The 26,425-nt window shown below is 41.1% G+C and overlaps 2 protein-coding genes and 1 long non-coding RNA gene across 5 annotated transcripts; 2 read left to right on the top strand and 1 right to left on the bottom strand.

The window, feature by feature from the left end:
• Positions 1-218: 218 nt before the first annotated feature.
• Positions 219-18,204, bottom strand: LOC115610301. Of its 2 annotated transcripts, none has more exons than XR_003992177.1 (5): positions 17,740-18,204; positions 16,870-17,072; positions 1,547-1,618; positions 1,131-1,216; positions 219-253 (listed from the first exon to the last, which is right to left on the bottom strand). It is a non-coding gene; the product is annotated as an uncharacterized LOC115610301 (long non-coding RNA). The 2 variants fall into 2 exon arrangements; XR_003992176.1 differs by having other exon boundaries at positions 220-270.
• Positions 548-15,042, top strand: CFI (complement factor I). Its single transcript, XM_030491564.1, has 12 exons — positions 548-656; positions 2,236-2,554; positions 3,830-3,974; positions 4,944-5,122; positions 6,120-6,230; positions 7,789-7,905; positions 9,068-9,115; positions 9,583-9,686; positions 10,291-10,406; positions 11,140-11,414; positions 12,527-12,628; positions 14,583-15,042. The coding sequence occupies exons 1-12, from the start codon at positions 597-599 to the stop codon at positions 14,798-14,800; spliced, it is 1,794 nt and encodes a 597-aa protein (XP_030347424.1). The 5' UTR covers positions 548-596; the 3' UTR covers positions 14,801-15,042.
• PLA2G12A (phospholipase A2 group XIIA) lies at positions 18,192-25,636 on the top strand. Of its 2 annotated transcripts, none has more exons than XM_030491565.1 (5): positions 18,192-18,537; positions 19,706-19,782; positions 20,925-21,090; positions 22,579-22,703; positions 23,861-24,144. In XM_030491565.1, exons 1-4 carry the CDS (start codon positions 18,324-18,326, stop codon positions 22,695-22,697), a joined length of 576 nt encoding a protein of 191 aa, XP_030347425.1. In that variant the 5' UTR covers positions 18,192-18,323; the 3' UTR covers positions 22,698-22,703; positions 23,861-24,144. The 2 variants fall into 2 exon arrangements, with proteins under 2 accessions (XP_030347425.1, XP_030347426.1); XM_030491566.1 differs by lacking the exon at positions 23,861-24,144 and adding an exon at positions 25,518-25,636 and having other exon boundaries at positions 18,282-18,537.
• Positions 25,637-26,425: the final 789 nt, after the last annotated feature.

Here is a 26,425-nt window from a genome sequence, read left to right as displayed (position 1 = left end):
CCAGATTTCTTGTAGGCACTCTTTAGGTACTGGAAGCTGCTATAAGGTCTCCCCAGAGCTACCTTTCCTCTTCTCCATGCTGAACAAGCCAAACTCTCTCAGCCTGTCTTCATAGGAGAGGTGTTCCAGCCCTCAGATCACTTTCGTGGCCTCCTCTGGACTCGCTCCAACAGCTCCATATCCCTCTTGTGTTGGGGACCCCACAGCTGAACGCAGTACTCCAGGTGGGGGTCTCACAAGAGCAGAGTAGAATCTGGCAAAGAGGAATACCTACAATCAGGAAGATCAGCGTGATGATATTGATCACTCTTTTTGGCAAAAGAAAATAAATGTGTGTGCTTCCTTTTAATCATTTACTTTAAGGACTTTACTTTTGTTATTTCGTCTGCACTTACAGTAAAAGCAGTTAAACTGCAGCAGGATCCTTTTGGAGAGATCAGATTTATCAGTCAATAGTTGAGGCTCCTGTCCTTTATTTCTAAACACACTTTAAAATATTTTACTAATGGTTAAAAATTAAACATTAATCTAACAACTGACATTCAAAAGAATCCCGGCCAGAGGAATTTGCCTACAAAGAAAGATCAAATTTCATCATGCGAATGGTCTCAGTTTTCTTGCTTTTCTTGACTCTCTTTTGTTTTTGTGGATCAGAGGTAAGAATTTGTTTTATTTGGTAGCAGTAATTTTTTTTTTTTTTTTTTTTTTTTACATTAAAAAGCAGTTTATAGTTATAAAGCAAAACCAGTTGGGTTTTTTAGTTTCCTTTCATGGTGTTTGTTTTTCATACATTTGTTATAGCCCAGCTTGAACGTTTGAAGTTTGCGATTTCTCTTTCATGTATTTATTCTGTCTGGGGTTTATGCTAACAGGCTTCTGAAAGAGATTTGAATCATTATCCTATCCTAAACCCAATTTGCAAGCATGGTTAACCGCAGGATAGTGCTGCCATTTTCCCTGCCCCCCTTTTTTGAGAAATGAGATTACAGTCTCCTAACATGGCAGCATTGTACTGCCTGGAGGTTTGCTACAGAACCGTTTCTGGCAGAAGCGTCCCAGAAAGCCCACCTGGGCCAAGTGTTCAGCATGACCCACACCTTTTAGAGAAATCCTTAGATAAAAATCAGCACCTTTTGTTCCTATTCAGTAGAAATGACTAGTACAATATGGGAGTTATGCCAAGCCGGATCTGGCTCACAGTTTGTATTCTACTGACCTGAAAAAAACAGGAAGAATTTAGTAAGATTATGCAACCGTTAAAAGGGGTTTTGTTGGATTAAATTCTACCCCAACAATATCCCCGCTGACTTTACTATGGCCAGGATTTCTTCAGAACTTTAAACTTCAGCTCTATTGATTCGATTGCCACGGTCAAAGCTGATAAATCACATTTCAGGACTAACTTTTCTCTCCCGTTTTTATACAAAGCCCATCCATATATATTTTTCATGTTTCAACATTCTTCCTAGCCATAGATCTTAGTAAGCAAAAGCAGACAGCAATGAAGTCACCAAAGAGCTGCACTAAGGCAGGTGCAGTCACTCACCCAGGGCAGTCGGATGGAGGGTCAGAATCTTGCAGTCCAGCGATGACCAGCAATTGCATTGCAAATCCACTGCTATGCAAGATACAGCAAAAGAGATAATAAGGAAAGGCACTTAATTTTCAAATTCTTTTAACATACTTGTTGCTTCAGCAGTCACACAGTGAAACAAGTCATTAACTTTAGATTTCTTCACTTGCTTCTAAGTAGTTTATAACTATTTACAGGTGATATTTAAACCCAAACCCAACCAAGCCAATAGTCTCAGAAAAAAACAAGTTGCCATTTTTTTATTATTCTGGTTTTTAAGTCCCCTTATATTTTGATTTGGTTACAATCCCATTGCTGTGGTGTGTTACAAACCATTGGCTTAAAAAACATTTATAACCTGCTGTGCACTTCAGCTGATGTTTGAAGTTTAAAGAGTACAAAGTTTGTGGGAGATCTGTAGAAGTGAAGATCACACCAGGTGAATCATCCAAAATGAAGAAAAAAGTTCAGAAAAGCTGAGAAAGCTGAGGTGGCCGAAGACAAGGAAATACACTATAAATTATATTTAGCACCTTTGTGCTTGTAAGAGAGGAAAAGGCTTATGAATGAACACTTTGTTGAGGTCAGTAAAGGGATCTGCAGATCTCTTTGTGCAGTTCCTAATCTTACTCCTTTTTTCATTATTACTTTGTGCCTTGCAGAATGCAGCTTCTAATGCTGAAGAAAACCAGTTTCAGCAGGCTGAGCCTGCCCAGCCAGCTGAGCAAGACACGTACCTCATAGGAGAATGCTTAAGCAACCAATACACACATAAGTCCTGTGAGAAAGTTTTTTGTCACCCATGGGAACGATGTGTGGAGGGAAAGTGCCTTTGTAAGCTTCCCTACCAGTGCCCAAAGAATGGCTCTTCAGTTTGTTCTACCAATGGAAAGTACTTCCGCACCTACTGTCAGCTAAAGAGCTACGAGTGTCAACATCCCGAAGCAAAGTTTCTCCACAAGGGAAAATGCACATCCGAAGGTATGAACACCTCCTTTCCCAAAACTTATCAGTCAGTCATCCATGGCCAAGGATGTGCTTTCCTTGCCCTAGTCAGAACACAAAAAGAGGAGTCACTGAAAATGGGCAGTACCTGTTGATTTTCATAAAAATGTGCGTGACATTGTTAACGACACTTGACAAGGCCCAGGTCACACTGCTGCTGGTAGGTTGGTCAAATCATCAGGTAGAAAGGGAAGAAACACACAGGAAAGAGCTCAAAGGTTTTCAAGCAGGGTTGTTGACTATGGTGGGAGACCCAGCACGAGAGGGCCTGCTGAGAACATTAGCAGAGAGGATATCTTGGAGAGGGACAGACCTCAAAGGAGCTAGCGTCCAAGGAATGGAGTCAAGCTGTTGAAATGTGGGGGGGAGTGCATGGAGAGAAGATGAGCCATATTCAGCTTTATCATCTTCATGCTGTGGATTTCATCAAAAAAGAAAGCTATTGCCCTGCAAACCACAGTTTTGTGCAGTGACAAGCAGCTGTTCCAACCTGCTTTCTCGGCTGCACCAGACTGCTGTCTCAGATCAACCTCCTAAGTGCAGGGAGAAACAGCTCCTGCTAAATAGGTAGGTGGGCTCTTTTATCAGTAGCAGTTGCTGTTCTTACCTATCCTCCAGCCCCAAGGCCACCGAATGCAGCAGGAGCAGCAAGCCCAACCCATGGTTCTCCTGCCCAGTCTCTGCCCCGGTACCATCACTCCCTTTCCCCACAGAAGCAGCAGCTCAGCCCACCGTCCTCAGGGTGGCAAAACTTTGTTCTGCCTATGCCACTGAAAATGATCGGAGAGCCTCCGTGTGTTCCTGGTGTGCTCTCTATATGGCTTCACTAAGTTAAGCTGAGTGGCTTAGCTCCACTGTAAACGGTGGAAGTTTTGCTACACAGGTAACAGAAGCAGGATCTGGCCATCTTACTTGAAGTGTTAATGGTTGGTTATCAAAAGTCCTCTAATGAAAGTCATTACACCAAGATGCAACCTTTCCTCAGTAGACCTCCAGGTACAGTTACGTGGTAGGAACTGTTACTCTCATTTGTCCTGAAACTGGTATACTTTGAAAAAGTGGCAGTCTCAAAGCCACAAAGTCAGTCCTCAGAATAATACCTGAAGCTTTTGACTCCCAATCTACTCTCCATATGAATTTGGTTGTCAATATAAAATTAGTTCTTATTTGTTTCTGGGCTGTCTTTCCACTAGAGACATCTATACCATATGATTTTATTTGTGGATTATTTTCATTTCTGGTTTTTTTTAGAAACATTTTCAATCTCTTTGGGCCACGGAGATTCAAGTTTGCTTCATGTAAAACCTGTGAATCAAAAGAACGACTTTTTTGTATGCGATAGTGAGTGGACTATGAATGAAGCAAACGTGGCTTGCAATCACCTTGGCTTTGAATTGTAAGTTGGGGGAATTTATCTTTGGATAACTGCAAGGGATCTGAAAAAGTAGCGATGCTTACGTAAGTGCCAGGCACAATCAGTTAACAGTTAAGGCAGAAAATTCATGAAAAATGTATTGGCTGATAAAGCTGCTCAAATCGACACCTGGGAGTGAAATCCAAAACACAGATTTCTGTGTTCTATTACAAGTATACAGACCATAATTGTTTTATTTTTAAATAAAGCAGAAGACCAATACAGAGGTTTCCTCTCGGGTCTGTGTAATGGAAAGTGCGCAGATGGACTATCCCCAAAATGCTCTGAGCAATGATCTGTACGCAGAGAAAAGTTTCTTGCACTAGCTGACACCAGGGTACAGCTCTGCTTTGCCGCTTGCACCAGCCAGACTAACAAGCAGCAGAACATGACTTTTTGATTCACGCCTTGCCCCCGCTGCCATTGCTTGCTTTGTCCCCAGGGATGGCTGAAGCCACACAGAGCTTGTTAGTTTTCCTGCAACCATGCTGATGGCCTGGGTTGCACATTCAGCTCCTTGTAAAGAGTCAACTCTATATCTTGTACATAATAATTTTGCACTAACGTGGTCAGGTAGGGCTGCCTCCCCAGCCCTACCTGAAGACTAAAAACGCTATTGCAGTGCCCTAATTGTCCCCTCTAGGTGAGAAGCAAGTATTTCCTAGTCCTGATCAGTCTCTCTTTAGATAGCAGAGAAGGGTTTATCCTGGGACAGAGCATTCAGTCCTGAGGTCCCATTGTAAGCCTCTCTAGTTACTTATTTACTCAATCCATATTTCTTTAAGGTGGGGGACACAGACACTATTAGGAGGATACCACTCACGTAAAAACAAGGGAGATGATAAAATGTATTAATCCCAGCCTTGCAGTGGCCTGAGCTTCCTCAATATGTGCAGTGGACAATCCATTGTGAAATTATATAATTTGTTATTATTACTTGTATCTTCACAGAGGTGCTGAATATTACCAAGCCAATTCCAGCATCACAGAACCTGCTTTAAATTCATTGCACTGTCTGCAGATAACTTGCAGGGGCCTAGAGACAAGTCTTGCTGAATGTCACATAGAGGTGAAATCAAGAGAGAGTAATGAGGGATTGGTTAGCCTCCAGTGCCATGAAAATCTCAGAGGTTAGTAGTTTTTTAAGTTTTACATCTATTTGGAGTTCTTACATTTTAAGGTTAAGTAACAAGGACCTAGTTTGCTGAACTCTCAGCTACAGCAAACCTGCACTGAAACCCTTTGATTTTTTTTAAGTCATCCTTTTGCAGACTTTAACAACTGAGGCAGTCTTGAGTCAAGACGGTTTTGAGTTTATAAGTTTGGAAAATCACTGTTACTCCTGAAGTATTTTTACAGATACCTCCCCAAAGTAAATGTATTTCATCCATGGTTCTGTTTGTTCCTCCAGTCCTCTAAGAATACCAAGGCATATTGTATCCCGCAAGTCTTACCTCTCCTGGGTTACTCCACATACTCACTGCTTTGTCTATGAGGGAGAACAATGAGGACACTAGTAGCACTGAAGGCAGACAAATGTGACTGTAGTGGAACTGCTCGTGTCTTCTGGGGAGTGTCAGGACTCCTCAACTTCTCACTGATGTAAGGGGAATCAAGTCATTGGCTTGACTTCTGACAGCTTTCTATTCTCTATAGTGGGCTTTCTTTAGCACTGATAAGGATCAGCCTGAGGTGCTGCTGGTAAGGACAGCTATGAATCATCTCGGGTTTTATCTTGTGCCACAGAAGTAGGAGTTCAAGGACTCCTGATGACTTCCTTCTAGAGGGGGAACATCCATCATCTTAATCACTTGAATCATTTACAGTGGGTTTGAACCAATCATTTCTGGTTTAGTCCTTGTCTAGAAGAAATGAAGTTCCCTTTTGCCAGGTTACTGCATATTGGAGGAGGAAAATGAGTGGTCACATTGAACACTTCATGAGAAGGCAATTAACACAATAAGAAAGATTTCTATTCCCATTACTGGGCCCCAAAATACCTACTGTTGATAGGCCAAACTGCTGAAAGAACAAAATGAGCAAGCAGAATACTTCCCTGGGCAATTACGAACCTATAGGAAATCTATAGGTTTCCAGCACTAACTTTGTTTCCATCGTGCTGCACAGCTTGTTCAGATAGCGAGTTTCGTTGTGTCAACAAGAAGTGCATTTCTCTGGACAAAACCTGTGATGGAATCAATGACTGTGGAGACCTAAGTGATGAACTGTGCTGCAGAGGTAATAATTTCCTTTCTCAGGTATTTCAAAATCATTTCAGCAGAAAACCACCCCCAAAGAATTTTTACAGTGATGTAACAGCTAAAGTCTCTTCTCCAATAAGTCACTACATTAAAGCAATCAAACCATAATTTATGTGTACATAGGTGAAAAAACATAGGCATAATATACTTGTTTGAAGCAGGCAAGTGGTCTCTGAGAATCTGGATGTCCTTGGAGGATGAGCAAATACAATGAGATTATTTAGGAGGTTGTTAAAACATTGACACAAAAAAATGAGTTGTGTTAGAATAAAAATGTATGTTTAGCTGAGAAAAATCAGTAGTAATTAAACAAAGACACTGTTTTTCCAATGAACTATCTTTAAAGCAAAGTAAGATGTCTCTTAACTTTATTAATGCAAGTTTATCCATAGAATACCTGCGAACCGTTCCTGTCATGTTGCTTGTTCATGAGCAGTCATTCTTTCAGCATCCGCACTTCCAGCTGTAAAGATTTTGATTAGAACCATGGAATGGATCTAGCATGACCTGAATGCAGAAGAATACATTCAGAAGTTGGGGTTTGGGTGCCAAATGATAATGTGGGTTACAAATCCTATCACTATTCCTAAAGAACCTTAATTTTGTAGTTTTACAATTGTCAGTAAATTTAATCTGAAAATCATGGAAACCTAGTCACAGGCATTTTAGGAAAAAAAAAAAAAAAAGAATACCTGTGGCTTCATATATTTAGAGAACATTTATTCAGATTCCACTTGACCAAAATAGTGCTGTTTCAGCTGTATTGGCTGAAAACAATGTTTCCTGGAATCAAAAGAAGTATTTCAACTAAGGTGAATGGTCTTCAGATCATATGGGGATAGAGGGTTACTTTTAGAGAGCTATCTTATTTTTTTACTGAAGAGTATATCCTTAAATAGTAGACTGACATAAAATTATAAAGTAGCTTAAAAAAAACCTCGCGATAAATTCAAGCACTGCTTTCCTTTTGATAACATACAAAGTGATCATAAGAATTTAAAGTTCTCAGGTTTAAAATAACGTTTATAATCAAGAATTTTAGAAGTAAGTTATTAAATCCAGTGTCTTCAAAATAGGACTCTTGATTCCTAACCCTGCACCTAGCTCATTCAACCAAAAGACAGTTCGGACTCTGACTTCAGAGGGGAAAATTTGACCCAAGCATCGTAAACTTCTCATTTGAGATAATTAGTAATGCTGCCAAAACTGGAGGTCCTTTGGCTGAGGTTGAGTGTGGGCATGTGTTGTGGCTGAAGCTGGTAAGGAGTGATTCCAAGTTTAGAAGTACAAAACTGAACTGGTAACAGAGATCTGCATTTTTGAAGCCTTAAAACTTCGAGATTATAAACTGAGGAGATCCAAGTATTCATTTTGGTTTATACTTATAGAGCCTGCTTTTGTGATCTATTTATGAACAGCCAAGTCCCCCCTAACATGGATATTATATTGTGTTTACATTTTTAAAAGCTCCCTAACTATGTGAGGTTGCTGTGTCATATCATCCTGCGATTTACGTTTGTAATTCTGTGTTACAGAGTGCAGAGACAACAGTTTCCACTGTCGGTCAGATATCTGTATTCCAAATAAGAATGTCTGCAACAAAGAAATTGACTGCCTCACAGGAGAGGATGAAGCTCAAGTTCTCTGTGCAGGTTTCCTTCTGAAAAATGCTTTTGTTTCTTCCCTCTCATTCTGCTCAATGATAACTAGAGACTTCACAATGCATATTATTAATTTAACAGATTAGCAAAACCAAATGCATGCAAGAATTAGTCTTCCCGGTGTTATGTTATGCATAGTAAGAAGAAAAGGTTGTGTAGTTTTCCTCCCTTTCCTTCTAGAAAAGAATAGCAAGAAAAGGAAAGGATGGAAGAAACAGGTGATGTTTTATGAGGTTTAAGGCAAATTATGTCTTTTGGTTATGTGGCCATCTATCAAATTGGCATCCTGTATTTATGAAGAAAGCATAGACAAGACAGGCAGGAATATTTTCCTCACAGATGAGGAATTCAACTAGTTTGTCATTATAATGATTCTTCCCGGCTGTTTCCCTCACTGTTGAAAAGATTTTGTTTTGGTTTGAAATTAGAATGTTTTTCCTTGCTCTGATAAGAGACAAAGTCTAAAGCCAAAAAGTAAATACTATTGGTAAAGGTAAACTGAACTCTAAATGTAAACATTACAGCCAGTAATATGAGAACAGACCCAACCCTCAACTTCCATTTAGGAACTGAATTCAATGGGCATTTTGTTTGAATAAAAGCTGACAAACCAGATTCAGGAAGCATTTAATTTACCTCTCATGTTGAATACCCTTCCCTACCCTGTTAAAGGAGGCACACAGTATACAACAGCATCATCTAAATGGGGGGGGGGGGGAAAATCCTGTTACCTAATGCTCCTTTGGGCTTTAGAAAGCTCAAAAAAGTTGATGGGGCAGGAGGAGGAATTTTCATTGTTTCCTGGTGTAGAATGGCATATGACTTTAGAGATCAACCCCCCCAAAAAAAAGCCATTTCTCAGGGTTTCTTTGCAGAAGGGCTCCCTACGCATGGAAGGCAGAGAAGATGTCATGCAGTTACAAATTGGTATCTGCTGGATATAGGTTATTTGTAGGCTGAGGCAGCCAAAGAGTGTATAGTAGGAAAGGAAACAGCCTCACCAGGCTGAGAGGGTATTGCTGTCCATGTGAAATGGTGTGCCCTTATGCATTTAAAACATGTCCCAGGATTTTGTCACACAAACATATATTCAAGTAATAGAACAAATTTAAATGTTTGCCAGTATTTTTAGTATTTTGTTATTCTACTACAGGTAAAGACGAGGCAAAGATAAGGGCTGAAAATCACAGTATGGATGAAGGTAAGTGTGACTAACCCTCCAAAACCAGCAGCATACCCTCTTATTAGTGGCATTCTAGCTACCAGCCAGCTGGCCAGATCCAGAACACTCAGATACCTGGACTTTGTGATTTACTGAGACTTAGTAAGTCTTGCTTTCCACTAATTTCAATAATGCCATAATAATCCATCCTGGCTGAGGAGCCACATCTCTATGTTTTGGCAACTGGTGGAGGTATACTCTCAGCAAGTCTAGGGGAACTGCTTTAAAATTATTCTCCTGAATTTAAGCAGCAGTGGGAAATGAAGAGAAATAATGTGATGCTAAGACACAAGCAATTTTCAAAGCAAAAACAGATGCCAAAATTTTTGGGTTTTGCTTTCCTGCTACTGGCATATTCACAATACTCATTTTTCAAGATAAACCTGTCTCCAAATAGAGAGAATGGATACCTGACTTCTGAGATACATTTTTCCTTTTTGTTAAAGAGAGAAAAATGATAAAGACACTTCTTCCCAAAGTACACTGTGGTCTTACAAATCACACACTAACTCGCCGGAAAAGAATTATAGGTGGAGAGACTGCAAGAAAGGTAAAAAATAACATTACCATCCGTGAATTCATTCATCATCAATTTAAATAGGCATTATTGTTCTTCTGTTAAAATGTACAGTAATTTCATATTTTGCAGGAGTAGTGGCATTGCACTGAAGGAAAGAGAGGCACAATGTATAAAGTAAAACACGGGCTTGCAAAATAGAGCATTACACTACAAGTACACACTGAAAATGATTCAGCAAAATACTTAATACTATAGGCAGAAATAAGAATTCTGACAATATGGAATTTATATTTGTGCCTTTGAAACAGAACACAGTCAAAAATGCTATACTTGGTCATACCAGGTTGGATTTTATATCTACTTCTCTGGCTATAACGAGCGCCACAACAAAAACCTCGATGGAGGAGGCATTGCACAGAGTTAGAAGACTGAATAAAATTACTGCGTTTTAGTATATTTATCCCTTATATCTGATGGTGCTTGATTCACAGTTCTGCACAGCAGGTGTCTTATTTACAACTGGATATAGTCAATTGGAGATGAGGTGATACCAAGAAATATGTTTCTCTTTATGCACTAAAAGTAGTACAATTGTTATGATTTCTCATTATTTGGGTGTTTGTTGTTTGAATAGGGTGAATTCCCTTGGCAAGTGGCAATTAAAGATACTAGCAATGAAGGTGCAACAGTGTACTGTGGAGGGGTTTATATTGGTGGCTGTTGGGTTCTGACTGCTGCACACTGTGTCAGGTAAAAACAACAAACTAGGAAATTATTTTTTCTTGCAAGTCTGAAAGACTGATTTAGCTATTATTCCCTTTCTTAGCTACCTGTTTACTAATTCTTATTTGCCTAAACAATTCAAAACACTGACTTACATTAATGATGGGGAAAATTCACAGAAAGTAGACTATTTTGGCAGTGAATAGAAAGATAAAAATGCAACGAGTTTGAAGAGACACAGCATTCTTCAGTCAGATAGTAGGCAGGCAGGAAAGGTTTGCCATAACCACTTTGAAAGGAAGATACAAGGGACCTCCTCTCTTTCCCATCTCTGCCTTGGAGAAGTCCAGGTTCTGTTCCCTGAGACTGTCCCTGGGGTCACATATGCCGCAGAACAAGCAAGAGGATACAGGGAAGATCTGCCAATCCCAGCAGCCCATCCACATCTGCTCACTTCTTTCACTTGAAATCAGAAAGGCATAAACACCTGTTTCCTGTCACAGCACTAAACACAGAGCCTGGCCTTTAACAGTTTTTTCTGTATTAGTTGCAGTGCAGTTAGCATCATCTGCCTTGCATTTGCTATACTTCATAAAAACATGGACATCGGAAAGACATCACCAGAAAGAAAGTATATGTATATAATAAGAATTTTTATTCTAGAGAAAATTTGATAAAATGCAAAAGTTTACAACTAGTTGAAAGGTACAGTGCTTGTGTTAAGTACCAAACCATCTTTTATTTCACTGGTTTTTTTGAGGGCAAATCGAGTTCATCTGTACCGTGTCTGGGTCGGACTGTTGGATACAATACTGTACGACAGAGAGACAGATACTTTAAGACTAAACCGACTGATAATCCATGAAAATTATAATGCATCAACTTATGAAAATGACATTGCTTTGCTGGAGCTGAGAGGTTCTGGGAAAGGAGAATGCTCCCTGGATTACAGCACACCTGCCTGTATCCCCTGGTCAGAGCATATGTTCAAGGCTGGTGACAGATGCAAGATTTCTGGATGGGGACTAGAGAAAGGTATTTGCTTTGGTGCTTACTAAAAGAATGTATTGTTTGTATCGTGTGTTTTCCGATTGTGGTAAGCTTTCATATTAAAAAGGCTGGAGAGTAGTTATGCACAAAGTACTCAGAAGAGACTGAGTACAGAAAACATAGGCTGTGGTTCAGCATTCAGCTATCACTGTTGGTTCTCTTTTCTGTACTGCTTCCTCTGCTGCTTCAGCTGCTTAGTAAATCAATCTGGAGCACACCCCTGGTTGGAAACGACCCTGACAATAAGAAATGTTCCTTTTGCCAATCTAAGATTTATATAGCTGTGGAAGCCTGGTAACGATATTTAACAAGTGTGGTTAGTAGCCCACAGAGACCCATAGTCACAGCCTGCCCTCTCTCCCCTGTCCAAGAGGATCTGAGCTGCAGCCAACAGTTAGGAAACTCTGCACATCTTGTCTCAGTTGTGTTTGAGTCCAGAGATGGCTGCAGACAGGTAAGCCAAATGTAATCACGCTTTCAAAGATTTGGGAAGCATTTGTTTTGTACTGCTGTGATTACAGCCTGGCATTGGAGCTAACACATCTTGTGGGGCTTCTCCTGTCCATACTCAGTAGCAGTCTATAAAGCAAATCCAAAGTTGGGATTTACTAGCAGACAGAGAACAAACCAGAGAGTCTCCTTAACCTTGTGAATACATGTATCTTCAATATCTCGTCCCAATATCTCATCCCAAAAAGATAGAGTAGAATTGGGGAAAAAAAAAAAGTAACAAGGATGATCAGAGCCACATCTCCATTTCATAGAAAGTAATATACCCGTTTCTCAGTGTCTGAAAACCTTGATGTGGAAAACACAGGAAAAAAAATGAGGAAGACAAGGAAAGGGAAAGGGTGAAAATGTCACAAAATGAAAGTACTGTATTTAACACTGCAATTAAACCACTCTGGGTTTGTGACCAATGTACTGCAATTCATATGGGGTAAGCGTTACTGGCAGTTTAAGGTCTCTGGTTTATAATACTGAAGATTGTATTCTGTAGATAAGTAAATATATAACTTTCAATTTTATGATATTAAAAGTGTCTAATATGTACATACCATTTTTAATTTAGAAAAGCTTATTCTTTTCTTTTCTAGGTTATACCAAGCAATATATCCTCAAGTGGGGCAATGTTAATTTATTTCATAACTGTTCCGAATTGTATCCAGGACGATTTTTTAAACAAATGGCATGTGCAGGCAAGCATCAGTTTTCTTACTATAATTTCTCTAGCATCAAACCCACTGTTTATAAGGTCAGACATACAGGCTGGGAATCTTTTAGACTTGGGAAAGCCAGTAAACCAATTGCCACATTATCACCACTAGCCAAATGCTAGCCACTGGAGTCTAGATGCATCCACCATTATATATCTACTTATAAACATAGTTAAGAAGACTGTATGCCAAGTTTCTATGATTATGAGGGCAAATTTCGACATGCAATTTGAGTTACGTTTTCTAAACACTCAAGCACTTTACAGCCCACAGAACTTCCTACCTTTACTATATTTGATTCTGATTCAGCAACATATTTAAGCACATGCCTGTCTTAGACCACATTAGTAGTCCTGTTACTTAGAAAGTGACTATTCATCTGCTTAGACATTTGCTATTACCACACTACCCCAGGAAAAATATGATTAACTTTTCAGACTAGGATTAGTCTGGCTAGGAAACTGGTTGTCACTCCTAGTACTAAAATAAGGATTTTGAATACACATTTTTTGCTTCTCAAGTAACAAAAGGTATTGCCAAATACATGACTTAAAAGAGCAATGAGCATTCAACTTACAGGACAGATAGTTTCAAGTGTTCTTTAAATCAAAAAGTAAAGTAGTTTATATAAATATTGTCTTGACAGTAAAATAGATATAAAAGCCAAATAATTTGTGATAAATTCAGCATGAGATCTATAAGATACTAGGTTTGTCTACTGTGCAAGTTCCAAAACTTACCTCGATTTTCAAGATATTTCAAGTGATCATACTTTAACAGAAGCGAACAAAGACAGTATCATATGGGGAAACATCATGAAAGAGGTATCTGGGGTTAGCTTCTGCTCCCTGATGCAAATACAAACTTGGGAATTAAGGGCTAGTATCCGAAGGAGTTAGTTACACAAGCAAATATTAATTAAATTGAATAAAGGCAGTGAAATCTTGTTTTACAGGATTAGTAATTCCAACTCTGAAAAGTTCACAAAACTCTTTCTTAGTAATGTAGGGACTGAAGAAAGGGGTTACATTTTTAAAACTTGGAGACTCATGCTTAGTATGGTCTCCTTCATATGAGGCCAATCAACGCAGCAGAAAAGTGTAGTAAGGGTGTTAGAAATTAATAAACATTTACTGAGGATATAAGACAAAGCATAAATCATATTCCAGGTCTGCAACACTATTTCTGTTTAGATCACATCTTTCACTCTTAATTCCTTTTTTCAAGAGTGCTGTATTTGCTGTATTGCAAACAAGTAGTTCTGTGAGCATTGAAACTGATGAAGAGTGCAGGATCTGACACACTTGTGCCTCAGGGCTGCTATCTAGTATTGCAAAGGTCCACACTGTGACCAAGACCTTGCAACGAGAGCACCTACAGACAGTTGCTCTCTCTCCCATCCCAGCATTCACATGCTCTGGACCTATTTTCATAAAGCTGATAGAGGAAATTTTGAGGCCTCTGCCTCTCCGTACAGCTCTGCACAGATGAAACTGGCCAACAAATTATTGGGTAGAGGGGACACCAAATGCAGGCACGTAGGCATACGCATATCATGATACCTTCATTGCCATAGGAATCAGCCTACAAATCTTTTTACCTTTTACCTCCTGCTTTTCTTCACTTTTTATGAGCTACTTTTAATGGTATAATAGGCGATATGGCTGAATTCTCTATTGCACAGGGGAAAACAAGACCCACATCACTGACATCAGAGCAAGTGAGGAGCATTTGGGCCAGCCACAAATGTAAAGAGAGGCCCCACACTTGAAATGAGAAGAGACCAAAGAGGTCAAGAACCCCCTTTACTGGTGACCATTAGGCAAACATCTGTCAGGAAGTGACATGGACCTGGAAAAAACTTCTGAGCTCTGTTTTGTGTGCTAGAGTGTATATGAACTTATTTTTCTGCCTTTTATTTCTTCTTTTGCTTCAGGTACTTATGATGGCTCTACAGACAGCTGCAAAGGCGATTCAGGAGGACCTTTGGTCTGTTTTGATGCAGAAAACGTGGCGTATGTCTGGGGTGTTGTGAGTTGGGGTGAGAACTGTGGGGAGGCAGGTCACCCTGGTGTGTATACAAAAATCGCCAGCTATTATGACTGGATTAGCCATCATGTGAAAAGGAGTCTCATTTCACGGTATAATACCTAAAGCTTGGAAAAGTAGATACTTCCCTCTTATCACCCATGCAAAAATGCACATTGGTCCTTTTTTTACAATCAGCAGCCATGTAACTTAGCAACAATTAGTACAAATCTTAGAATATATTTTGAAAATTCTTAATGCCCTGTGAATACCACAATTCCACAATTTTGCAGAAGCCTGTAGGAAGAGAATTTTACAGTCACGAGTCCGCAGCAAAAGTCTCTAATAAAAGCTCGGAAATTAAAATATCTTGTTGTTACTTTGTTTTTTTGGTTTTGGGTGGGTTTTTTTGGTGGGGTTCACCCCCACCCCCCCCCATTTCACATTGCATTTCAATTGCAGATGTTTATTTAGTTAAAATGCAACACCCATCCTGAAAGCAGTGATTGGAAAATGACTGCCCTGGCAATATGTGAACTTCACAGAAAACACAGCAAACAGAGTACTTTAAAGAACTTGCATCATCTCAAGGTCTAGGTCACCAGAAGCCCTCAGGATGCTGCCTTGCTTGGCAGCTGATTCTTCAGGCTTACTGCAAAAGTAGACTTCAGACAATCTATTAATTGACAGATTGACTATAATGATTAAATTTGTTGTAATGCAATGACTCAAAGAGTCATTGCATTATTATACCAAAATAACAACTCTGTTTGGTGGTACTTTTTTTAGCTACAAACTCAGACAATTTTTACCTAGTTAATATACCTCATCCAATCATCTAGCTTGGGACAATTTTTGTAGCTCTTAAGTTTTATTAATTTAACTACAGCTGGTCAGAAGATACAAAGGAATCTTAAAACTTGATTCTTAAATTAAAAGCATCTTTACTATCTTAAGTTCTCTGTGTATGTGTATATATATTTCTGGTATCCAACAAACTCTTAACAGCAAGTAGAGTTTTACTGCATGTATATATATATTTATATATACACACACACATACACAATATACATAACTATATAAATACATTAAAATGGAAAGTCTATATATTATCCACAAGACTTAATTCTACAAAACCAAGATCTAAAGTTAAAAATTAATACTCTCAGTCATAAAACATCCCCACTGGATTCTCAAATTAGCACAAGCTTCCTATACAAATATACAGAAGCGTGAAACAGTTAACGGCAAGAAAGAACATCTAGGGCCTGATCCTGCAATATGCAGTTAGGAGGAGTTTTGCTACTGCCTTAACTGATCCAAAACTGAACAAAGACAATGGGCCATCAACAAAACTGTAATGATTAAACAGAAAAGCCTCTGCTTTCATCAGTCCTTGTGAGAAAGTTCTTCCCACATGGTAATAGGAAGCACAGCCCAAAGAACCACTGTGTAAGTTACACAATTTTAGGCAGCAGTAATGGTGCCAGCTGTAAGAAAATGTCAGTCTATACGTAATAGTCTCACATTCTGAAAGAGTTACGCACAGAAAGTGTGCACAAATTTTTTTACAAGTGCTAGGATTTGGTTTGTGGATTGGTACCCTCGACACAAAACTGTCAAATAGCTTCAGGACAATCTAGGTCAGTTCTATCAAACTGCTCAGTAGTTTTAAAACATACTGCACTGTATTTTAAATTACAAATGTTTTTAATATCTGTTTTATTTTATTCCTCTCAATTATTATCCTGTTGAATAAATGGCATATGGTCACACACTGCAGTTATGGTGGTGTGTTTTCTATAATTCACCATACTTTGCTTCTGATGACATTTATACATTTTCATTGACTTTTCTTCCAGTCTTGTAAAAAACCCACATCAGCATGAATTTGTCATGTAAAGACACTGCCAGTCACCAACAATTAAAATAATGGTACACATTGCTTCTTTTAACCCACCCAACACGGCTTGCTATTTAGGAAAGCATTTAAGTATATTCCTACGCAGGAATTATTTTGCTGAATCAGGGTCTTTGTAAGCACAGGGAAAAGCTGGATGGTGGATGAGTGTAGGAAGAGCTCCCTCTTTTGTCTGACAACTTCTGTAAAGAATTTTTCCCACCTATTTCTTCAGTTAACTACAAATACTACTAAATGCTGAGGCTGAAAAGAGAAAAACCAGTAGAATATTTACCACAATTCTTTCTGGTGTGCCTGTTGATCTGGAAGTTTCTCGGAGGTTTCTTTCCATTTCCTGTCCTTCCTTACAATTAACTTTGTCCTGAAGCCAAATATTACTATGTTCTGAGGGATTCCACAGGCCTTAAAACCAGAGCTTTCATTACAAAAGTTAAAACTATTTCCACATGGTTCCACTTTAGCTCATCTGTGAAGCATCTGGAATTTAAATATAAAATAAAAAAAAAAATAAAACATCATAATAAAACAAAAATCCCAAAACTAAATGGGATGTTTAGCAAGCAATTTCATTTTGGTCTGACTTTTCAACAAACCAAGACTAGGCTTTTAATGTTTAATAGATTTACTTTCATTTTGCTCTCTTTTACAACTCCGTCTTGCACATTTGATGATGTTACCTGAAACAGTCACGTGTAAAGGTCACTGAATCCATTTCCTTCATATTTAACATCATCATAATAATCATGTCAAAATGTTAACACTTCAAATACATGTTCCCTACTGCATTTTTTTTTTTTTGGCTTCTGAACGAGTGTGCTTCCCAAAAGGTCATGTTTCTCTAGCTGTATTAATACAAGTTCTCCCCTACACTGCAAGGACGAGAGCAGTGTGCGGGCTTGGGCACGCTCCTCCCGCTTGGGCAGCGTTTGCCCTGAACCACCAGAGCAACCAAGCCCCGATGGGTCCGGCACTAATCCTGTTCTTCCCTCCACTCGGCCCCCACGGACGCAATATCCCAACAGCTGGCTAGAAAATCAGCCGTTCTGTCTTTCCATCAGAACACTACTGCAGACTCTTTCACACTTCAAACACAGTTATTAAACAAAGGTTTTCAAAATAAAAACCTCCTTGGGTTTTGTATTACCTGACAGCATGGGTGCCTGCCCGGGCGCTGCTCAGCCGCACTGGCAGCCAGCGGCTCTCCGGCTGTGTACCTGGGCAGGTTTGGGAAAGGTCCCCCGTGGCACAAGGGGCACCGTGACCTGCTCCTGCCGGAACAGCCCGCGTTGCAAGGCGGTAGGTGCGAGGCCGCTTCCCGCAATGACTGCTACTGGTACCTGCAGGTGCGGTGACAGGCTCCGCCCGGCTCCCCGCTCCTCCCGTCGGAGCCATGGCTCGGTTTCCTCCCTCTGACCCGCCCCAGTCGCTCTCCGACTGTCGGCAGTCCGATTGGTCATGACGAAGGGACTGGCCGCGCCGCTCCAGCCGCACTCTCACACAGCGCTGTCCCCCTCCTCCCGGAGGGGAGGGTCCGTCGCGGTCGCTGCCTCAGCGCGGCGGCCGCAGGCCCCTCCCCGCCGGGCGGGCAGGGGCGGTGCCTGCGGGGACTATGACGATGGCGGCGGCGGGCCGAGCCGAGCCGGGTCGGGCCGTCGCTGCGGGAGCGGGCAGGTGACGGAGGAGGCGGCAGCTTAGCGGGCGCCCGGCGCCCCGGGGCGCCGCTCAGGCATGGCCCGCACTGTGCTGCTGGTGCTGGCGGCCTGCGCCTGGCTGGGCCCGCGGCCGGCGCGGTGCCAGGAGGCGCCGCCGCCGCAGACCCCCGACTGGCGGATGACGCTGAAGACCATCCGCAACGGGGTGCACAAGATCGACGTGTACCTCAACGCGGCGCTCGACCTGCTGGGCGGCGAGGACGGCCTCTGCCAGTACAAGTGCAGCGACGGTGAGGCGGGCGCCGGGGGGGGACCCGGCGGCGCGGACGGGACCCCGCCGGCTCGCGGCGACCCTTGCCCTGCCCAAGCCGGCTTGCTTCGGGCGGACCGGCCCGGTCGGCCCGGCCGTGGGTGCGAGGGCGGGTGGGCGGGCGGCGGCAGCGCTCCGGCCGGTGCGGCCGACGCTCCGGGAGAACCGGGGCGCAGCCGCAGAGGAAACCTCGCTAACAAGTTGTTATACGTGTACATATATATAGATATAAATACACATATATCCCGCTTGGAGGCGGCTCCCCAGCCGTTCCGCGGTGCCAGGCGGGCGATTCTCTGAAAGGGCGTATCTTGCAGGGTTTTCAGCGTGCCCCAAAACAGGGGATTCTCATAGACCCTCTTGGTCTCCCTCGGTCGAATCGACTCACCCCCGGTTTGCTGGGGTGGATTATTTGTCAGGAGAGGAGTTCGGTGGCGGCACCCTGACCGGCTCCGCAGGAGTGGCCAGGACAGCGAGACTTCTCCTCCCTGTACTAGAACACGCACTTTTCAAATATGCTTTTTCTTTGTTACTTTTAGTTATGGCCTCAGTTTGTTTTTAATATAGAAACAAGGGGAGTGGCGTCATTTTTCCAGTTAACTCCCCAGTCTTCTTAACTTGGGATGCAGAATTCTCTGCCTTGCTGCACTAGTAAGTGTTCAGGAAGATGTGGCTGTAGCAATCTGCCCTGATTTAAATTTTATTAATGTTAGAGTTGTAGAAATAAAAAAGATGTTTCATTAAAGTTAATTTTAAAGGTTAAGCTAAAAAATAATAATCAGACCATTACTGGTGATTGGCAGGGAAGTGTTAATGAACTTACTCTAAAGTACTCTTTAATGTAATCTTATGGATTGCACTTAAAATGACACATCAATTTTAGTAACTCAAGCTCCTTTTTTTTTAACTTGGGAAGCTAACAGTGACGCTGAGGTGTCTTACCCCTGTTTTTTAAAAAATGCTTAGTATCCCTAAGTTGTAATTTGGTAGGAATTGTTGATATTTAGGTGCCCGAATATATGTTTCAGTTAAAAATATAACTGATACTGTCTTAAGCCACACAAATGCCTGTGGTGAGTTTTAATAGTGCTAAAATTCTGTGAAAAAAAACCCGCTCTATTTGAGGCATGATAAATTACCTTTTTCAGGATCAAAGCCCTTTACTCGCTACGGATATAAACCGTCACCACCAAATGGCTGTGGATCCCCTCTATTTGGAGTTCAGGTGAGTATTTCCATTTGGAGCTTTTTTGTGTGTCTTCCATACATCAACTTTCCTCGATGTAGGTGGTCTTCTCCGTCCCCTGTTCTAAGGGTGAGACAGCATCCATGTACAATGTCTCTGCTTTTATCAGCTCCAACACATGCTTTGATAGTAACATATGGAAAATTTTAGTATTATAAATGAACATAGTATAAACATTTTCATCATTGACGTAAAATATTATAGGAATAAAATTGGATGTTGATGAGTAATTTCTAATTTTTGAATTTTTGGTTTAGTGTTTTGTTCTCAGAATCTTGAAAGCATTGAATAACCCCAGCTGTAGCCTTGTGATAGTGGAGGGTTTGGCTCTGGCTCCTTTCTGACAGTAATCCATTTTCCTTAGTGCTAGAAAGAAAATACACTTTAGCTTATGTACTGGATCTGGCTGGGATGGAGTTAACTTTCCCCATAGCAGGCTGCATGGTGCTGTATTTGGGATTTTGGGCCAGAACGCTGTTAGTGTTGGCTATTGCACAGTAATTGCACAGCTTTGGGGCTTTCTCTTTTTCCCCCACTCTGCCCCTCCATCACCCCAGAGCCCAGGCTGGGGCTGGCCAAGAGGATGCGATGGGACACAGCAGGGGCAGCTCACCCGACCTGGTCAGAGGGATATTCTGTACTACACAGAGTCATACTCAGCAACAAGAACTGGAGGAGCGGAAGAAAGGAGGGGGTGATGGTGATAGTATGTGTTTGGCTTCCAAGGTGGCTGTTGCTCAGACTGGCTGGGCATCCGTCTGCTTGTGGGATGTGGTAAACGATTGCCTTTGCACTGCTAATTTTGTGGCATTTTCTTCCTCTTCCATTCATCTTTCAAACTGTCTTTATCTCAACCTACAAGTTTTCTTGCTTTTGCTCTTCTGATTCTCTCCATTCCATGGAGGGGGATGGGAGGTGAGCAAGCAACTCTGTGAATGCCTTGCTGCTGGCTGGGGCCAAACCACTGCAGCTTACTGGAGGTGAACAGCACAATGCAGAGATAAGTGAATGACAGCTGGATTTATTGCATTAGTTTTTAATTTCTGACTGTTCCAGACTGTTCGTAGGCTGCATCTTTCTTAACTGGAATACCAATGGATTGGGTGTGATTTTCTTCACAGTTTGACATCGGTATCCCTTCGATGACAAAGTGCTGCAATTACCACGACAGATGCTACGATACTTGTGGCAATACAAAAAATGATTGTGATGAGCAGTTTCAGTCCTGCCTCTCCAAAATTTGCAGAAATGTGCAGAAAACACTTGGAATCTCAGAGAGTGTCCAGGGTAAGTGTGATAAAGCCTCTCTTTTATTTCAAGTTTAACTCAGCTTATTTGGCAAACAATCTTTGTGCAGTGCAGTAATGCCCCATTTTCAATAGCTGATGCTGTTGCTGAAAGATTCCTTGTTCTGTCCCTCTGTCATGCAGCCCAGATGCTTTTACAGCAGTGCAGTGACACAGCACAGGAAAATGATCAGGGCTAATGCTAACCATAAGTGGAAAAAATAATGCTTCCCTTTTAGGAGTATGAATATGGGAATATAACTTGATCAAAATGCATGTATAATTCTTGCACTTACTGTAGCATAGCTGAATATTCGTTGTTCTGGTGCGTGATTCCTAAGTGTCTACTATGTGTGATTGCTAGTAAACTGTAGGAAAAAACTGAATTGTATCCTTCCATGAAATAATATACTGATATAGTAGGAGTAATTAATGCTAGCCCTTAGTGAATATATTTTCGGGTTTTTAGTAAGGGGCCATATGATATTGATTCTGGTCGTTGGCCTGCATTTGATGAATGCATGACATAACCACGCGTTTTTAACTTCGACAGTGTCACTTTTACAGTAAGTAGTCCCACAAAGAGCAGAAAGTTTCTAGAGCAAGCCTGTGTTTAAACTTCTCAAATTCATTTAACTGCAGTTAAGTCATGACATTAGTGTTTAGTGTCATAATTGGTGAATGTTTGCTCACTTCTGTTGAGCTGCTGTTGAAGGACAGTAACCTCTGCATAAACTGGGATGCAAAAAGTGAGGAGGTAAAACAGCGCTCTCATCTTTTCAGGACCAAGTGGTGGTTTTTAGGCTTTTCAGTGATCAGAGGGCTGGAGAATCTCTCCTATGAAGACAGGCTGAGAGAGTTGCACTCTCTGTTCAGCCTGGAGAAGAGAAGGCACCGGGGAGACCTTACAGCAGTCTTCCAGTACCTGAAGGGGCCTACAAGAAATCTGGAGAGGGTCTTGCTACGACATGTCGTGACAGGACAAGTGGGAATGGCCTCAAGCTGAAACAGGGTAGATTTAGATTAGACTTTAGGAAAAAATTCTTCCCTGTGAGGGTGTTGAGACACTGAACAGGTTGTCCAGAGAAGCTGTGGCTGCCCCATCCCTGGAAGTGTTCGAGGCCAGGTTGGATGGGGCTTGGAACAACCTGGTCTAGTGGAAGGTGTCCCTGCCCATGGCAGGGGGGGTGGGAACTAGATGACTTTTAAGGTCTCCCTTCCAACCCAAACCATTCTATGATTCTATGTTTCTAACACTGATAACATTCCATATGCAATGAATTTTCTTGTTCATTTTGTTTGGCATATGAAAAATATTTACTCAGAACTTAAATTATTCTGTATGATTCAGTCTTTCATTTGACCATCTATTTGCTAAGCCCAGAGAAGATTTCTTCTTTTGTAGCATCATTCTGTTTGCCAGAGTAATTTCTGTTAGTTTCCTGTTCTCTTCAAAGAGTACTTTTAATTGAACTCCTCTTTGTTGCAGCTTGTGAATCAACTGTTCAGCTGTTGTTTGATGCGGTTATACATTTAGGATGTAAACCATACCTGGATAGCCAGAGAGCTGCATGTATGTGTCGTTACGAGGATAAGACAGACCTCTGAAAGAAGGTACTGAGATTTCATGGTGTAGAATAAGTCAAAGACTCATCTGGAATGAAGCAGGTGTTTGGTTACAAAGCTTCTTTCTTTTCAGACAGTAATATATTAGACACTGACATGAATATACTGGTTTGAAAGTCACTGTGATATTCTTCTAATGTAAAAACTGAAACAAGTCTTCTTTCTCATCCCTTGTCCCAGAAGCTTGGAAACTGTAATTAGTTTCCTTTGCTGTATGTCCGCTCAGGGTGTGCTATTTTGAAACACTACTGCTATTTAAAATTTTGAAGAAAACTCCGTAATAGGGAAATCAGAGGTGCAGAAGAGCTGTATTGAATTCTCAGATGACTTTTAATATAGGTCAAATTTTGCTAGCAGTCGATGCATCTGATAGATCCTGCTTGTGGTACAATTGCCTTCAGTTCTCTCTGATGGATGCTGTCCCGTGGATTTGTTTCGAAAACAAACAAACAAAACCAAACAAAACCCCCAAAGCCCTGAGCAAAGGTATACATCTGCACAACATATTTCTACCTGATTCTACATCAGCCTTACTTCTGCAGGACTTTTCTTATCAAATATGTTGATCCTTTTAAGGCTCTTGACCACTGAAATGAACAGTTTGCAGCCTAAGGATGTACTTTTAATTCAAGAGAATGGAATGTAGTTATGTTATTTTAGAAATTAATCAAATGTTTATTTTTCAAATAAAACATTTTGTTGTGTATTGTATGCATAGAAAAGATATATTGTTCAAAGAAGTTGATTTATATTTGTCTTCTGGCACAACTCGGTTACTGTATTGACCTTTGATTTAGTCCTTTCTGCTAAAACCTGGAAGTTTGTCCACTGTTAGGGTCAGTATGCCCAATAAACCTTTTTATTTAAAATGTCCTCTGTGAGGCTGATGGATATTTGAGCCTGTATTTGTCATCTGTTGCCGTGACCTCTGTGAGGCTGAGAAACATCTGAGCCTGTACTCTGCCACCTCTTCCCTCTCTGACTTCTTTAGCTGAAATCACCTGATGTCTGAATTATTTTGGGTTTGCACCCTGTACTGATCTTTCATTGCTTACCTCCAGTTGTCAGTCCTTAGTTAACTTTTGCAGTAGGTCCTCTGTCATGAAATTTTGATTTGCTCTCCTGCTCCCCTGATTCTGCTTTAGAAATCCACAGGAGGACTGAAAATGAAAATCCCGTGACTGCAAGCAGGGAGTGGAAACCATGCTAAAAGCCTAAAACTTGCCAGGCTCCTGGATTATAACATTATTTCTCCTCTGGAAGTACTTTGTATATTTTTCCTGTATCAGTTGTTTGTGGGGTTTTTGTTTTATTTTTCGCTAGGGCTACTAGGCAGAAAATTAACTCTATCACAGCTGAAACCAGGACAGCTTACTGTACATGACAGTGAATGTAAGTGCCTCATAGAATAAAGTTCTTGCTAAAGTTCTTTGGCTGTGCTTTATGGTTTCTTTTTATATTTGTGGATATGAAGTAGCACTATAAGACAAGTATTATCATAGAGTTTTCTAAAAGTGTGCTTGAAGAACCTGTGGTTTCTCTAAATTTTGTGAAACGTATTTTCTGCCATAGAGTTGAAAGAACTCTGAATTACCCTGGGATTCCATGGTTGGAATCCTGAAAGTCTTATAACACCAAACCATGGAATGGTAATGACATTGCTTGTTTAAAGTAAAAAAAAGTACTCCTATGAGTCCAAAACACTGTAATTCAGTTAGATGGCTATCGAGTTGGGTAGGAAGAGCTTAAACTAGATGCTTAAAAATAAACACAGAAAATCCTCACTGTTTTTGTTCCCTTCCGTATTGACCTGTAATTATACCATGAAAGCCTTCCAGAGTTTCCTTCAAACCATTTGTAACACAGAAAAGAGCTTTAACACTGCTCGATAGCACTTTGATAGTTCTGCTTGCAAACCAGAGGAAGCATTTGACTTCTTCCACAAAATCTTTACTTTGCTTAAGCTTTTCCTGCAGCAGAAATCCTTGATTACAGTTACCTGCAAACTATACAAATAGCATTTTACAGACCACAGCCCCAAAATGAAGGCTAGCTGTCACCCCCAGGATTAATCATACCATTAACAACTTACATATTTATATATATGTGTGTAAAAAATATAATACTTGTACTGTTTTAGCTGGGATAGAGTTAATTTTCTTCCTGGTAGTTTTCTTCCTAGTAGCTGGTGCAGTTCTGTGTTTTGGCTTCAGTTTAAGAACAACGCTGATAACACACTGGTGTTTTAGTTGTGGCTAAGCAGCACTTACCCTGAGTCAGGGACTTTTCAGCTCCTCAGACCACCCCTCCAACAAGTAGGCTGGGGGTGCACAAGAAACTGGGAGGGGACACAACTGGGACAGTTGACCCCAACGGGCCAAAGGGATATTCCATACCATACGGCATCCTGCTGTACAATAAAACTGGGGGGAGTTGCTAGGGGACGACAGCCGTCCTGTTGCTCGTGGACTGGCTGGGCATCAGTCTGCGGGTGGTGAGCAATTGCATTATGCATCACTCATTTTGCATATACTTTCATCGTTATTATTATTTTCCCTTCCTTTCCAGTCCTGTTAAGCTGTCTTTATCTCAACCCATAAGTTTACCTTTTCTATGATTCTCTCCCCATTTCCACTGTGGGAAGAGCAGGCCAATGGTTGTGTGTTATCTGCCTGCCCTACTAAACCACAACAATACTATATATAGCAGCTCTTGGCATGTGACTCAATACTGCATGCTTTTATGTAATCAGTAATACTCTAAATACTGCAATGATTTCCTTTTTTTTTTCTTTTCTTACAGGTTAAAGTCTTAATCCAATTGCCTTCCTCAGGCTATTTTGCTTTTCTGGGTGATACAGTGATAGGACAAGTGGGAACGGCTTCAAGCGGAAGGAGGGGAGATTTAGATTAGATACTAGGAAGAGGTTCTTCCCTGTGAGGGTGGTGAGGCACTGGCACAGGTTGCCCAGAGGAGCTGTGGCTGCCCCATCCCTGGCAGTGTTCAAGACCAGGTTGGACGGGGCTTGAAGCAACCTGGTCTAGGGGAAGGGGTCTCTACCCATAGCAGGGGGTTTGGAACTGAATGATCTTTAAGGTCACTTCTGGTCCAGACCATTCTGTGATCTGAATAACAGCAGTGTGTCCACTATCAAACTTACTTCTTTGAACTGTGTTTCTGATACATCCATAATACTTTTTCCAAAAATACCCACTTCCCACTCACGGTGGAGCTACTGCAACAATCTGAAAGTGTTTCAAACATGTACATGCACATATAACAAAAACTTTCATATATTAAAATCAACTGAAATGCACACCAGTCAAACGCTACCTTAGGCTTTGTACACTGTGATCAAGTTCCCGGTGACTGATCTGAACACCGTGGCTGACTGCATATGCTCTTCACCTCCAGCAAAATGAAGTGGAAAAGATGTTTGATTGTCTTACTGGGATCTAACTGTCCAACTGTTCTAACTGTCCAACTGTCCAACTGTTCCTCAGTCCAACTGTTGGACTGAGGAACAGGGCTGAGTGAGTTCAAAGTGCTGAACACGGAGCTGTTAGAGAGTCCTAGATTCAGGTTTTACAGCTGCTACTTCACACAGGGTTCTTGCTGCCAGTGGGTTTAGGGCAGCTCTACCATGAGCTGAGAGATCAGGGATTTGCAGTTCGCAAAAAAATGAATCTGCTTTTTAAAAGAGTCTAAAT

Source organism: Strigops habroptila, chromosome 7 (genome assembly GCF_004027225.2).
Source record: "Strigops habroptila isolate Jane chromosome 7, bStrHab1.2.pri, whole genome shotgun sequence".
NCBI lineage: Eukaryota > Metazoa > Chordata > Aves > Psittaciformes > Psittacidae > Strigops > Strigops habroptila.
Note: the sequence above shows the minus strand (reverse complement) of the source record. Positions and strands in the feature narration are given on the sequence as shown.